The sequence below is a fragment of the Calypte anna genome, chromosome Z (assembly GCF_003957555.1).
Source record: "Calypte anna isolate BGI_N300 chromosome Z, bCalAnn1_v1.p, whole genome shotgun sequence".
In the NCBI taxonomy this organism is placed as follows: domain Eukaryota; kingdom Metazoa; phylum Chordata; class Aves; order Apodiformes; family Trochilidae; genus Calypte; species Calypte anna.
In genome coordinates, this window is record NC_044274.1 from 46,670,939 (window position 1) to 46,683,802 (window position 12,864).

At 42.3% G+C, this 12,864-nt stretch overlaps 1 protein-coding gene across 1 annotated transcript; it reads right to left on the minus strand.

The window, feature by feature from the left end:
• Positions 1–708: 708 nt before the first annotated feature.
• CDC37L1 (cell division cycle 37 like 1) lies at positions 709–10,667 on the minus strand. Its single transcript, XM_030467814.1, has 7 exons — positions 10,389–10,667; positions 8,023–8,304; positions 6,075–6,165; positions 3,916–4,031; positions 3,505–3,627; positions 2,349–2,504; positions 709–919 (listed from the first exon to the last, which is right to left on the minus strand). Exons 1-7 carry the CDS (start codon positions 10,491–10,493, stop codon positions 818–820), a joined length of 975 nt encoding a protein of 324 aa, XP_030323674.1. The 5' UTR covers positions 10,494–10,667; the 3' UTR covers positions 709–817.
• Between the last annotated feature and the right edge of the window lie 2,197 nt (positions 10,668–12,864).

Genomic DNA, 12,864 nt, shown 5'->3' on the forward strand with positions numbered 1-12,864 from the left:
GACAAAGCTTTTTCTTTGAACTGAAGTACTAGCCTGTACCTCAAGTTACCTTTATCCCCTATATCAAATACTTATCCCCATACTGAGACCTGATTCAAAAAAAACCCCTGAAGTTAGCCTTATGAACCAGAGTCAGACTATTAAAAATCATACAGCCCAGCACTCATGTACACAAGCATTTCTTAGATTTTAAGACAAACCAAGTTATGTTTAATGAAAGCACAATGTAACATTAAAATCCCCTTACGTAGAGGTAGAAAGCCAGTGTTTTAACCTAATCCATTCAAATCTGAAATACTGATACCAGATATTGATTTATTGCTATTAGTGAAAACCATATTTGAGAGCTTATAATGTCAGCAAGGTAGCAAGAATACAGTTGTGATCTCTAATATTCATAGAGAAAAACATGTCCACATCTGTAGTAAGACCATAGCAGATTCTACTGAGAATCTACCACTTCTTGTAAACATTGTATTTGTGCAGATTTTTTTTTTCATAATTTCCTAAATCATGAAAGGCAAAGTTAGTAGCAGAAAACACATCCAGTTTCACATTCGGCAATATGAGAACCCTGCTCTTCAAAGACAACCAAAAACCTAGCAGCACATTTTCAAACAATATTACAAGTTTTTTCTGAATTAACCACCCTTAAAATCCCTCCCCCCCTAAAAACCAAACAAAAATCTGACACTAAAAATAAAGTGCAGTACCCAGAAAAATAAGTGTCAAGAAAATAGCCATGTTTGTTTCTTTGAAGAGGAAAAAAAAAAAAAGGGAAAAAAAAAGGAAATACTTGGCTTCAGTCTTAAGAGTACTATACTGTATCCATCATTTTGGATTCCTCTTCATCTCTTTGTATCACGGAGTTTAAACCGCTGACATCTGTGTTTATGGAGCCTTGTAGATCACCTGCATTCTGCAATAAATGAAAAACACACAACTTAATGCTTCATAACTGTGTATGTGGAGGAGGAGGGAGAGAAACAAAAATTTCATCTGAAGCTGGACTCTGTGTTGTCCGTCCTACTGTAAGACAAATTCACAGCACTAGGAAAGTAAGCTCTGAAAAATTCATCAACCAGCATGTCCCAGTTTAGCACTCTGGGCAGACCAAAAACTAGAGGACAGAATTGTTCTCTACTAACCCCCTCCACCCTCCCAAGGGAAGATGAAAGGGAAATACGGATGAGAGACTTGCAAGTTGGAGATTAAAACAGAAACAGGTTTACTAGAACAGGAGAGGGGCAGTAAGATGTGGGATAAGAAACAAATACACAAACATATACAGACACAGACACATACATATAAACACAACCCAATCTCAGTGATGTCAGGGACAGGTGCCTGAGGGACCCTTGTGGCAGGGCCAACTCAGCAGAGTTGCCACAGAGCTGCCACAGCTCTTCCCAGCATCTGATGGATGTGGATTCTGAAGAGCATGTGGCAAGCTGGTGGTAAAGTGGGGGATTCTCCAATCCAAGACCTGGGATTGAAGGGAAGCAATAGGGAAGAAAGGAGCTGGAAAAAAGGGTCCTCCTGACCTCCATAGAGTATGGGCAGGAAATGGGAGGGAATATTGACCCCTCTGTGTTCCACCCCTCTCGGATCCCTCAGGGTCCTAAAAAACCTTCTCTTTAGGCCCTAGAATTGATACCAAAAATTACCCTGGTCCATTCAAACTATGACACAGTATTATCTCACTGCCAATAATTCTTTAAATTTGCTAGCATAGCTTGTATTTGATCTCAGTACTTCTAGTGCTTGGCTGTCCATTTACTGCAACACTCAGCTGCTGGATCATACCTGAGAGGCACTGTAATAAAATTGTTTCGAATAAGTAGTTTCAATTGTGACTCCTAGCCTAATATCTAACTTTTTGCAATCTTTTAAGGTGCTTCTTCATTCCAGAATGTGGCCATCACTAGCACTGTAACAAAAGATCAAAGTCTTTTATAGCAACAGGAGACATTCCTTAGGTTTGACTTACCTGAATGATTCCATGAATAGGATTAGTAATTTTACACTGAAAGTTCATTTTACTACTTGTGCTAAAGACAGTGAATAGAATTCTAACATCTGATCAGTTTTATGATTTTTTAAGTTTACTTTAAGCATGACAGTTTGCAGGCACTGAATTATAGATGTTTTTGAACTGATACTTTCTGAATCAGAACAAGTAAAGAGAAAGCTCACATCTGCCTTGCAAAGTGATACTACTGCATGTTATATCCTGAGAACTAGCAGTTCTAGGAATAATCCTCTTTGCATTTCAGAAAGGTACATCTCACCCAGGGAGGACCTAAGCCTGCTCTATTTAAATTAATTTCTAGAAATAAGAAACTTACCTGTGAAAAAGATGTCAGGTCTCCAACAAGACCAGGATTGACACGGAGATCGTGTAGTAACCTAGTTTGAAAGCCATGCGACTGTGACCAGATTCTCACTCTTGTCTTGAATGCCTCGAGTTCATTTTTAAAAGCCTCAAAATAGCCTTCTCCCGTCTGCAAAGAGAAAATTAAACATTTGCACTTGGGCCACATTTCCTTTTGAGTTGAAAACATACACTGTGCTGAAAAAAAACCCCACTAAAATATGCATCCTATACCCTTTGGGGAATAACAGCTGTGAACAATTCCAGAATATTATTAATCAATTTAAGATGGAATTTCAGGTAGATTTCTTTTTAAGGCAATCTGCAGTATGAATGTAGAAGCAAAGTAATTGATTTATCTTAGGACATGTAAAAAATAAATCTAATTTTAGCGATTCCTTCATTCCTTTTAGCCATTTCACTCGGAAGACAGTACCCTGAGAACTGCCATTTGTTATAGCTCTCTGGACAAAAGTAAAGTCCAAGTTGACTTGCACTCTAACTGAACTCCTTCAGGAAATACTGAGATCTGTTAAGAGTCTTAAATAACTGAATACAGTCTACAACAAACCACAGTTTCAGTTTTCCTGTATTTCTCCTGCATAGGTCTGGACTGCTCTGTTTCAGTAGTGAGAAAGGGACACTACTTTCATCCACTGAAAACTGCAGATGAAGTAGAAAGCCGTGACAATGCATAGGTACACTGTGAAAATACAGGCACAGTTAGAATCATAGAATCATAGAATTGGCTGGGTTGGAAGGGACCTCAGAGATCATCGAGTCCAACCCTTTTACCGCCGTTGCAGTTGCTAGACAGTTAGCCAATATCACTCCATAAACTGGTCTACATTTGCTGTTTTTTCTTAGTTACTGGTTTTTTATGTCTGCAAGACTGCTGTTGTCTCCCTGTTGTATGTTGCTGTCCCTCTGGGGTAAGAAAAATCCACTAAAAACTTTCGTTTTCAGAAACTATTCTTGTCTAGAGAAGAACTGCTTACACCTTCCCATAGGCTGAGGTCAGTCAGTAAAATATTCAGCCTCTTGTAATTAGGAAAAAAACCTTCCCTAAAACAATGGTCTCTTGTATAGCATCAGTAGTTTCTCCCACCATTGCCACCAAGTTCACCTACTTTGGCGTTTTGGAAAAAGAGACGGAAACAGCCTCTTGGATCCACATTGCAGCTTTTGGCAATTTCTATAATAAACTGCATTACAACTGCTTGGTGTGCTACTTGCTCCATCAGTGCTCCTTTCTGAAAAAGAAAAAAAAAAGTTATTATTTAAAGATATTCCCTGTGATTGTATTTCTAATATTCAGCATAGTTTCCTTTTGTTCTAGCTCTTAAATGAATGCAAACTAATACAGAAGCTGTAACTAAATAATTAGCTGTAACTTAATATGTATGTGACAGCACACTATAGACTTTTTTCAATAAAGAAGAGAGGGTTGGAAGAACAGTTAAACAGCTGAGCAAATTGGCTGGTTTTTATACAGGGGAAGTGGGAAACTGTGCTTTCAAACAGTTTAGATATCTTCATACCTGTTCAGCTTCTAGATTAAAACACCACAGCATGAGATATCTAGCTGTTTCTTCACATACAAGATATGGGTGATCAGACAAAAATCTTTGACTATCATCCCATCTGCTCAGCATACCTAAAAAAAGAAACATAGTTAAAGATACTCTAAATGGATAAGTGATTTACTACAGCAAGGAAGTTACTTGCATTGATACCCCAGTACATGTAATACCTTTGCAATTCATTAACCTCAGAATGACAGCATACAGCTAATTTGGGGGATTTTTATTTATATGTCTAACCAGCCCTGAAAAAGAATTACCGGGAGGTATAATACGACTTTAAAGATACTGTAAGTAATTCTAACAGTTATAATATCCTGTATTTTAATGCATCTCTAGCAGCATGGTTGAGAAGTTATTTTTAGACAGTTCTCATACATGCTAGCAAATTGGTATAGCTATCTGTTAGATGTATCATCTAATAGTTTTAAAAGTTTATGGACAGAGATACACATTCAGCGATTCTGACAAACACAAATCCTCTAAATCTTTGCAGATAAGAATACAAAGAAAAGAACGTGCAGTCTGTCAAAAATGAAAGTGCTTCTAACACATAATTTATTGGGTTTTTAAGAAAAGGGCTGGACTTGCTAATCTCAGAGGTCCTTTCCAACTTGGCTGATTCTCTGAATCTGTGAAACTGGAATTTAATTACAGGAACAGCTTGCTCTCAAAAGGAAAGTCACCTCTGCACTTGAAATTTAACTAGAAGATGGACTTGTGATAGCACTGCACTACCCTTAATGCAAAAATCTGAATTTAAAAATCAGAACTCAATACCGAGACCATTTCTTAGAATTGTTATTGATTCATCATGGACAGACAAGTCATTATTGGCAACAGGTACCAGATGTACAGCTTTACCTATCAGTGTATAATTATAACTGGGCAAAAGATAATTCATGAATGGACACCTAACCTTAATTCTAGTGAACAACTGCCTAAAAAGAAAACAGTGGCTAATATTTCTTTTGGATGCTTTCAAGAGAACTATCATGCATCAGTTCTTTATTGTTTGGAAGTCAAAGCAGGATCCAGAAACAGGACTCGTGCAATATAGACAGCAAAGTCCACTCTGCCCCCTGGCTGTAGCTAGCACCAAACAAGAGACTTGGAATAGCATTAATGCACTGTCCCTTTTACAAGTCAGTCCCTTTTACATGTCCTTTACAATATGTAAGGACATATTTTGAATTAAAATAACATGGCTTTGAATTTAGGAGGTAAGAAAAAAATTATCACCTTCAGTAATAATGTTTGTATAGTGCCTTAGCAAGAACTGAGATGACAAAGTGATTTTGCCCAAGTCTTAGCTAGGAAGTCTTCAAGACCCTTCTTCTCTGATGAAATGAAGGCTTGCCAAGGCTTACAGGGCTGGCAACCCTTTCTCTAAAACAGATGAAGATCCTTAGAAACCAAATAGCTTAGTAAAAATTAGTATGCAAAAAGAACTGAATTTTGCCAACTCAGTCCTGTTTCTGATTTTTCTAGAATCCAAATATGGCTATAATGTATCAGAGCCTGAAACCAGCCTGCACCTAAAACAGAAAGCACATCAGAGAACCATCAAAATTTCAGATTACTTTCCAGGTTCAGCTTTCTGTTTAACGGGGTTCAACTGTGACAGAGATGAAATGACACTTAGTGGATAATGATATATATTTTTAAGAAATGCACAGTTTCGTTCACACATACTCCCAGTAGGGATTTACAGAAATTTCCCTGTTCTAATCATTAGCCTTGAAGCTTAAAAGCAAGCATAAAAGCATTTGTTAAAAGGATAAAGCCATAGACAATTCTATACACATGAATGTCTCCATCTTTTCACACTGAACAGATGAAAAAGTTGTTTTAACTTAATACTCATATGAGCTTAACCCCTGAAAACTTAAGTTTTGGGTTTGGTTTTTTATTTTTTCTTACTGGTCAGAGAAACTAAGAGGCTTCTTCAGGTTACACTTTATTTCGCTATAAAATTATCATTTGTCCTGATAAAATAAAGCTGAGCAGTCTGTTAGCCAAGTCTTCATTTATTAGCACTCATTCTGTACTATGAGGAGCAAACCTACAACAATTCTGTGTAACTTTTAACTGCAAAATGGAAAAAGCACACTCACCAAAGTGTCTAATCTTTTGTTCATGTTTTTGCATAAGTGGTTCAGACACTTCTTCATCTTCTATCTCTTTTCTTTTTTGATTAATAAAACTCTGAGGAAGAGAAAAATTGTACTATCACAGAAACTCCAGACATACATGTTGTGTTTTTAACCTGGCAGGCCACTAAACACCATGCAGCTGCTCACTCAGTCTCCCCCACTCTTGAGGAGAGAGACTCATGGAAAATAAAAACAATTTAATAACTGGAATAAAATAAAAATAGTAATATAATATATAAAAGAGTGATGCACAGTGCAACTGCTCACCACCTGCTGACCAAAGCCCAGTCTGTCCCTAGATAGCAATCTTGGAGGACAGAAATCCTGAAATAGCCACCCCAGAAGACAGAGTAAGCCTCCTGGCCAACCCTCATCCACATACTGAGCATGATGATGTCTGATATGGAATATAACCCTGTTGGCAAATTTGGACCCACTGCTCTTGCTATGCTTCCCCCCCACACTCGCAAAGCACGGGAAATTGAGAAGTCCTTAATTTCTGAGCAAGAAATACAAACATCAGTGTATCACCAATATTCTTCTCATACTAACTCCTAAACACAGTGCTACTCTAGCTACTGTAGTGAAAATGAGCTCTATCCCACAAGAAACCAGGACAATACCTTTCTGTCATAGATAGGATTATTAAATTAAAATATTATACTATTTAAAGGCTATGTGCTAATTTTAGAGTCATGTCATATACTTGAAAAGGTTTTCCTTTAAGAAGTGCTATAGAGCACTACCTAATAATAGAGTTTAGAACCCTCACTGTAGTCTACTGTCTAAAGAACTCTGAGAAACCCTGTCCTCAGGTAGAAACTTACTGACCTGACCACAATGAGAATGGTGTACCTTGCAGCTCAAAAGCCACGTAATCAGTGAAATTAGGAGTTGTGCTAGCTGTTCAAATTAAGTTTTGAAATCAAAGCTGAGATTCTACCATAAAAAAATGCTTGTGCTAAATAAACTCTATTGCAGTAGTCATCAGTGGTGAACTGACAGATTTTGGCACACTAGAGAAGCATGTTCTTCAAGTGCAGAAACTGCTGTGCAGCACACTTGGCAACACTCATGCTATACAGAGGGCTTTGGACTGGAATGGACATCATGTAGTTGCACTACCCCCACTTCCTCCACTGTGGACAGCACTCCCACTACATCAAGTTCATCAAAGCCTTGTCCAGCCCGACCTTGTTTGCTTCCAGGGACGCAGCATCCACAAATTCTCTGGGCAACCTGCTGCAGTGTCTCACTATCCTCATTATAAAAAACTTCTTATTTACATCCAATCTAAATCAACCTTTTTTTCAATTATAAACTCTTGCTCTTTGACTTGTGACTACAGGCCACAATAAAAAATATGTCTCCGTCTTTCTTATAGGTCCCCTTTAAGTACTAGAAGGCCATAACAAGGTCTCGCTGAAAGCTTTCTCTTCTCTGGGCTGAATAACCACAACTCTTGCAGCCCTTCCTTGTAGGAGAGGTGCTCCAGCCCTCTGATAATTTTTGTGACCCTCCTCTGCACTTGCTCATGTTTTTCTTGTGCTGAGGACCCTAGAGCTGTATGCATTACTCCAGGTGTCATCTCACCAGTGAAAAGGCAAAATCACTTCTCTTGATCTGCTGGTACCACTTCTTTTGATGTAGCCTAGGATACAATGGGCTTTCTGGGCTGCAGGTGCACACTGCCAGCTCACACCTAACAGCACAATGACCCAGGGAAGGCTACACTTCTGGTAGATAAGTCATCCATTAGCAGTGTAAGGGCAAAGTAAGAAAAAAAAACCCAACAAAGTCACATTCTGTGTTTTTCTGCTGTATTGGGCACAAAAGATACTCAACACTAGTAACAAGTACAATGAGAAAAAGAGGATAACACTTTCATGCACAATGACATCAGTCATACCTTATTAAACACCTCCTTACTGACTGGATCTGTGTTCCACAGATTCTGTCTTTCCCTCTGGTTTAGTGCTTCTTCTTTTCTTCTCCACTGTTCCTCTCTCCATCGCAACTCTGCAGCCTCAGTCCTTGCTTGAGCAGATTCCTGGTCACGGGACTCTGAGTTATGCAGTGCTAAGCTACCAAGTTTTTGCTGAGCTTCTGCTAGGTTCCACGTGCATTCTACAGAGTGCTTCACAAACTCTCTTTCTTTTTGGCAGGCTAATTCAACCCCTTGGCTGTATGTCTGTGAAGAAAATCAGACATGCTCTTTATGAAGGGAAAGCTAATTTATAGAAGCAGACAGGCCTAAATCCCAAATATAATACACCTGTGAGGCATCTTAGACATGCAGAATTATATTAGTGTGAGTGATGAAGCATAATCTTGTATAGCTAGATGTTTTCTAGAAAGAGATTCAAGCTGTCTTACCTCTGTTGAGTAAAATTTTTCAAAATCATGGATCATATACTGCTACCTAGTAACAAGTCTCCAGATTGTAAAAATTCATTTGACACAGCTGAAACCCCTCTGGCTATCCTTGGACTGCAATGCTAGCATCAGCCACGTGTGAGAACACTCTGAATATCAGTTTTATCAGTCAGTTTTGTGATGGCCAACCTCCTCCCTTGAACTGACACTCCTTTTGTTAAATCTATTCAGAAGATCACCGCTCACAGCTGGGAGGGGAAAGTTACCTCTTAAACAACTTTTATTACTTAACATATGCACTTGCTATGGTTGTATTACTTCAGGTGTGTGCTGGGAACTGACACTCAGTAACTTAAGAAACTATCCCCTAAAACATACACCATGCCTTCCCACTAGGAGTGGAGAGAAAACATTCATATGCATTAGGTCCCCAGCCTTTTGGTGCTGTTTTATAAAATCTGTGGTGCTGATAACTTCTGGCAGAGGAACATGAAGGACAGCACAAATTATGAAAGATTATTTGAAGGAAAATTTAGTGCAGGTGACAGTTACAAAAGGGATGGAAAGGAGTACTCCCCACAGCTGATCTCGGTTATAGCTTTGAGCATTAGGTAGAAAACACTAATAGGACTCACCATTTTAACATCTTGAGGCTATAATAATAATATGCTATCAGCCTACTAAAATACCCACCCATAGACTAGAGGAACCCCTACCAACAAAAAAGCTCCTACTTTTTAAGAATGCACAGCAACATTTTTAAGCACTGTCACTTTAAATGTAAGCAAAGACCTAGTTAATCACAGAATTGTTCAGGTTGAAAAAGATCTGTAAGATCATCCAGTCCAACCTTTAAATGAACTCTACTAACCTGGCTCTACCAGCCCACTGCTGAACCATCTCCCTAGGCACTCTATCTATACAATTTTTAAGTGCTCTCAGGGATGGTGATTCAACCACTTTCCAGGGCAGCCTGGTCAAGCACTTAATAACTCTTTCAGTAAATAAGGTTTTCCTAACATCCTACACAAATCTCTCCTGGTATAACTTGAAGCTTTCATGTATATAAATGGTAAAAAGTAAGTAGAGATAAAAGTAATTTTACTTGTTTCTGCGTATAAAAGTAGCACTTTTGATTTGGAAAGCTGAGATTGGTTTGTGGAATATCACATAACTCCCTTTTCTGCACACAACTGGGTACAATACCAAATATCTTGGCTCCGTGTGTAGACTGCCTTACAGCACACGGGGTGACGGACCCCACTTTCGAGACAACCCAGGTACATCAAAGTTCTTGTGCCAAGTTTGTTTGAGAACCGCAACGCTTTTATTTTTAAATTTTTTTTTCCTTTTTTTACAATAAAAACCTCGCTGTTTTGAAAACCGATATAATGGCCGTTCCTCGCAAGGACACCCGCCGTTCCTGACGACACCTTCACACACGGCAGAACCACCCGGAGGCTGACACACACCTGCTCTCTAGGCACCAGCATGCCGGGATCACTTCACCCCAGCTCCTTCCACAGCGTTCGCCAAGGGTGGAACTGCTCCTCAGGAGCGGTGGCGGCCGCCAGACGCACACCGCCCCCCGCCCGCAGCAGCAGCGCCCATCTGCCCCTCCTGGCGTGCACCGGGGCGGCGGAACGGCCCGGAAGGGGACACTGCGGCACAGCCCCGCACCGACACGCACCGGGCTCCGGGCTGACTCGCGTCCCTCCGCGGCCCCGGCCCCGCGGTGTGGGGGGGGGGAGGGGGTGAGGGGTGGTCGGGCTGCGGCCGCGGAGGCGCCGGCAGCACCGACCCGCTCCGTGCCGCTCCGCACCGTGCGGGTGGGGTGAGCTGCGCCACCGGGACCGGGAAGCGGCGGGAGATAGCGGGGCGGTAGGGGTTGGGAGATACCTGCACTTCCGGCAGGAGCCGGGGGGAAGCGGGAGCCTGCCCCCGCTCCTCGTCCTCCTCCGACGGAGAGCCACTGTCCCGGGAGCGCGGGAGCCACAGCGCCATCCCCGCCGCCGAGCCCCCGCCGATCGCCGTCCCCGGCCGCCCGCGGCGCTTACACACCTCGCAGGAAGTGACGCCGCACGCCACTTCCGGCAATCCCAGCAGGTCGCCGCGATTAGATCCTCCGCGCCGTCGAGCGGGACCTGCGCCAACCGCGCCGGGCGGGCCGGGCCAGACCGGGCCGGGCCGGGCCTGTGCTTGCTCCTGCTCGTGTGCCGCGGGCCGGAGGCGCCTGAGGCCTCCGAGAGGCCCGGCCGGCGGTGGCCAGGGATTATGACGCCAGACACTCCCGCGTGTCTCTGCGCGCTGTACCGGGTGCCGCCAGAGGCCCGGCCGCCTCCCTGCAGCCTGCGGCAGGGCGGTGACGAGTTACAAGTGTCTGTCGTGTGTCTCTGTAATACACGTTATCTTTTCCAAAGTAAAGGCGGCGCCGTGAGAGGCCCCTCCTGCCGCGTCTCCCCCGGCAGAGGGGGTAGGGTGGGGCGGGGCCTTGCACTGCGGGCGTGGGGGCGCCGCGGTCGCCTTAGCAACGCGGTCAGGCCAGGCCGGCATCCCGCCCCGGCCCGGCCCGGCCCCTCCGGTCCAGAGCGGCGTGACCGCGGGGGCCGGGCGGGAGGAGCGGAGGGGCGTACGGGGAGGTCGTGGCCTGTTACCGGCGGCTCTGAGGTGCCGCGCCATGTATCAAAAACGACACATGTAGGAACAGATGTGCAGCGGTATATAAACGGTGTTCGTGCATATGTATCTGCATATACTGTGTTTGGCTATTGTGTATTTGCAGCTGTGATCGCACTTGGAGTCTGAAGAACTCCTGGGGAGCTGCGTGGTTTTTCACAGCTTGGTTCTCATGTAAGAATGGAAGTGAACAGAAAATGAGGTTGTGCCTTTGCAGTGATTGCTTCTCACCGATTAATTATTTAGCTGTTCCTCCAAACGGGCGGTTGAATTGCTCTTTGGGGTTGCTGGCATAAAATCTGCTCAAAAGAGTATGCAAGGAAAAGTTGGATGAAACGCAAGGTATTTCCCACTGTGTGAGGTTTATTTAATGAAGGGTATTACTGCTCCGTGCAAAGGGATAATACTGATACATTGCTCGTCACAGGTCTTGTCAGATGCAACAAAAAAGGGGTGGTTTTCACTCACTTCCTTGTACATAGCACAGATTTTGGTTGAGTGTAATGCTAAAGTCTATGAAATCAGCCCCTCTAACATGAGATAATTTAAAAAGCCAAAATACAAAATGAGAGAACTTCCAGTGATAGATCTCAGTCAGGCACCTTTTTGAGATTATCAGATGTAGAGGAAGGGGCCTACTGAGTGCCTTCTGAGACAGAGACCTGCACACTTGGACGGATGTCCGTGTGTAGGATTGGACTCAGGAGTCTCATGTGAATGTATTTCTTTTCTTTCTTGGGGTTACATGTCCTGGTGTGTTTCTGCCTGAGACACATGGCATCTTTCTCAATGCAAGCTTCTTGGCTTAACATAAAAAGACAAAATGCCTTCCTCCTGTTTTCCCTCTCCTGTTTCATGAGAAGATGAGCTTCGAAAAGGTGATTTCCAGTTGCTGGATGCTTTGGCCTATAAGGTCTAATGACTCAAGCCTTGTATAAGCTGCAGTTCTTTACAACTAACAGGTTATTTTTGTTTCACATGTATTTCAACATAATAAGATGAAGTATTAGGCCTATTCTTGAAATACAATAGTTTTAACATTTATTTAGGATTTTATGGTTGGAGCTTCCACAGCAGCCATTAGGAGAGGTCATCGCTCACACAGATAGTATTACCTAATGTCAGCAGTGGCAAAAGTGTATCTGAGAGTAATTAAACTATTCTGTCAGATATGTATGTTCTGAAAGTGATATGATACATCAGTTCTAATATGACTAACATCTCTTCAAGATTTTTGTCATTACAGCATACGTGATAATGAAGTGGTTTTGCTGCCATTTTACACACCATGTTGATGTCAGTTATTAATTGAAATAAGTAAAATTTTAGGAAAAAATCACGTTTGTGGAAAAAATCTCAGAGAAGAAACATGCAGAAAAAAACTAGAGCTCACACAGCAGTGAAACAGTAAGAATTAGGCAAAACCAGAGTCCAGTTAGAGAAAAGCACATCCCAAGTTGTCACCATCCTGGCCTTGAGACGGGCCTGAAAGACGGATAAAGGGGATGGGAAAGCACTCCCCACAACTTCCCACAACTTATCTTGGTTACTGCTTTGAGCACCGTGTAGAAAAACATTAACTAATTGGATTCACTGGATTAACATACTGTTAATATAATAACGAGCTGTTAGTTAATAAAATGCCTGCCCACAGGCTTAGAGGGACCACTACTAACCAAGAGTCCCTTACTCTTCAATC

Coding starts and splice junctions, on each gene's coding strand:
- CDC37L1 (XM_030467814.1), bottom strand. CDS start 10,493: ATGGCGCTGTGGCTCCCGCGCTCCCGGGACAGTGGCTCTCCGTCGGAG. Junction 3,628..3,915: donor TTAATCTAGAAGCTGAACAG/GTATGAAGATAT, acceptor TTTCTTTTTCAG/AAAGGAGCACTGATGGAGCA. Junction 2,505..3,504: donor TCTTTTTCCAAAACGCCAAA/GTAGGTGAACTT, acceptor TTCTCTTTGCAG/ACGGGAGAAGGCTATTTTGA.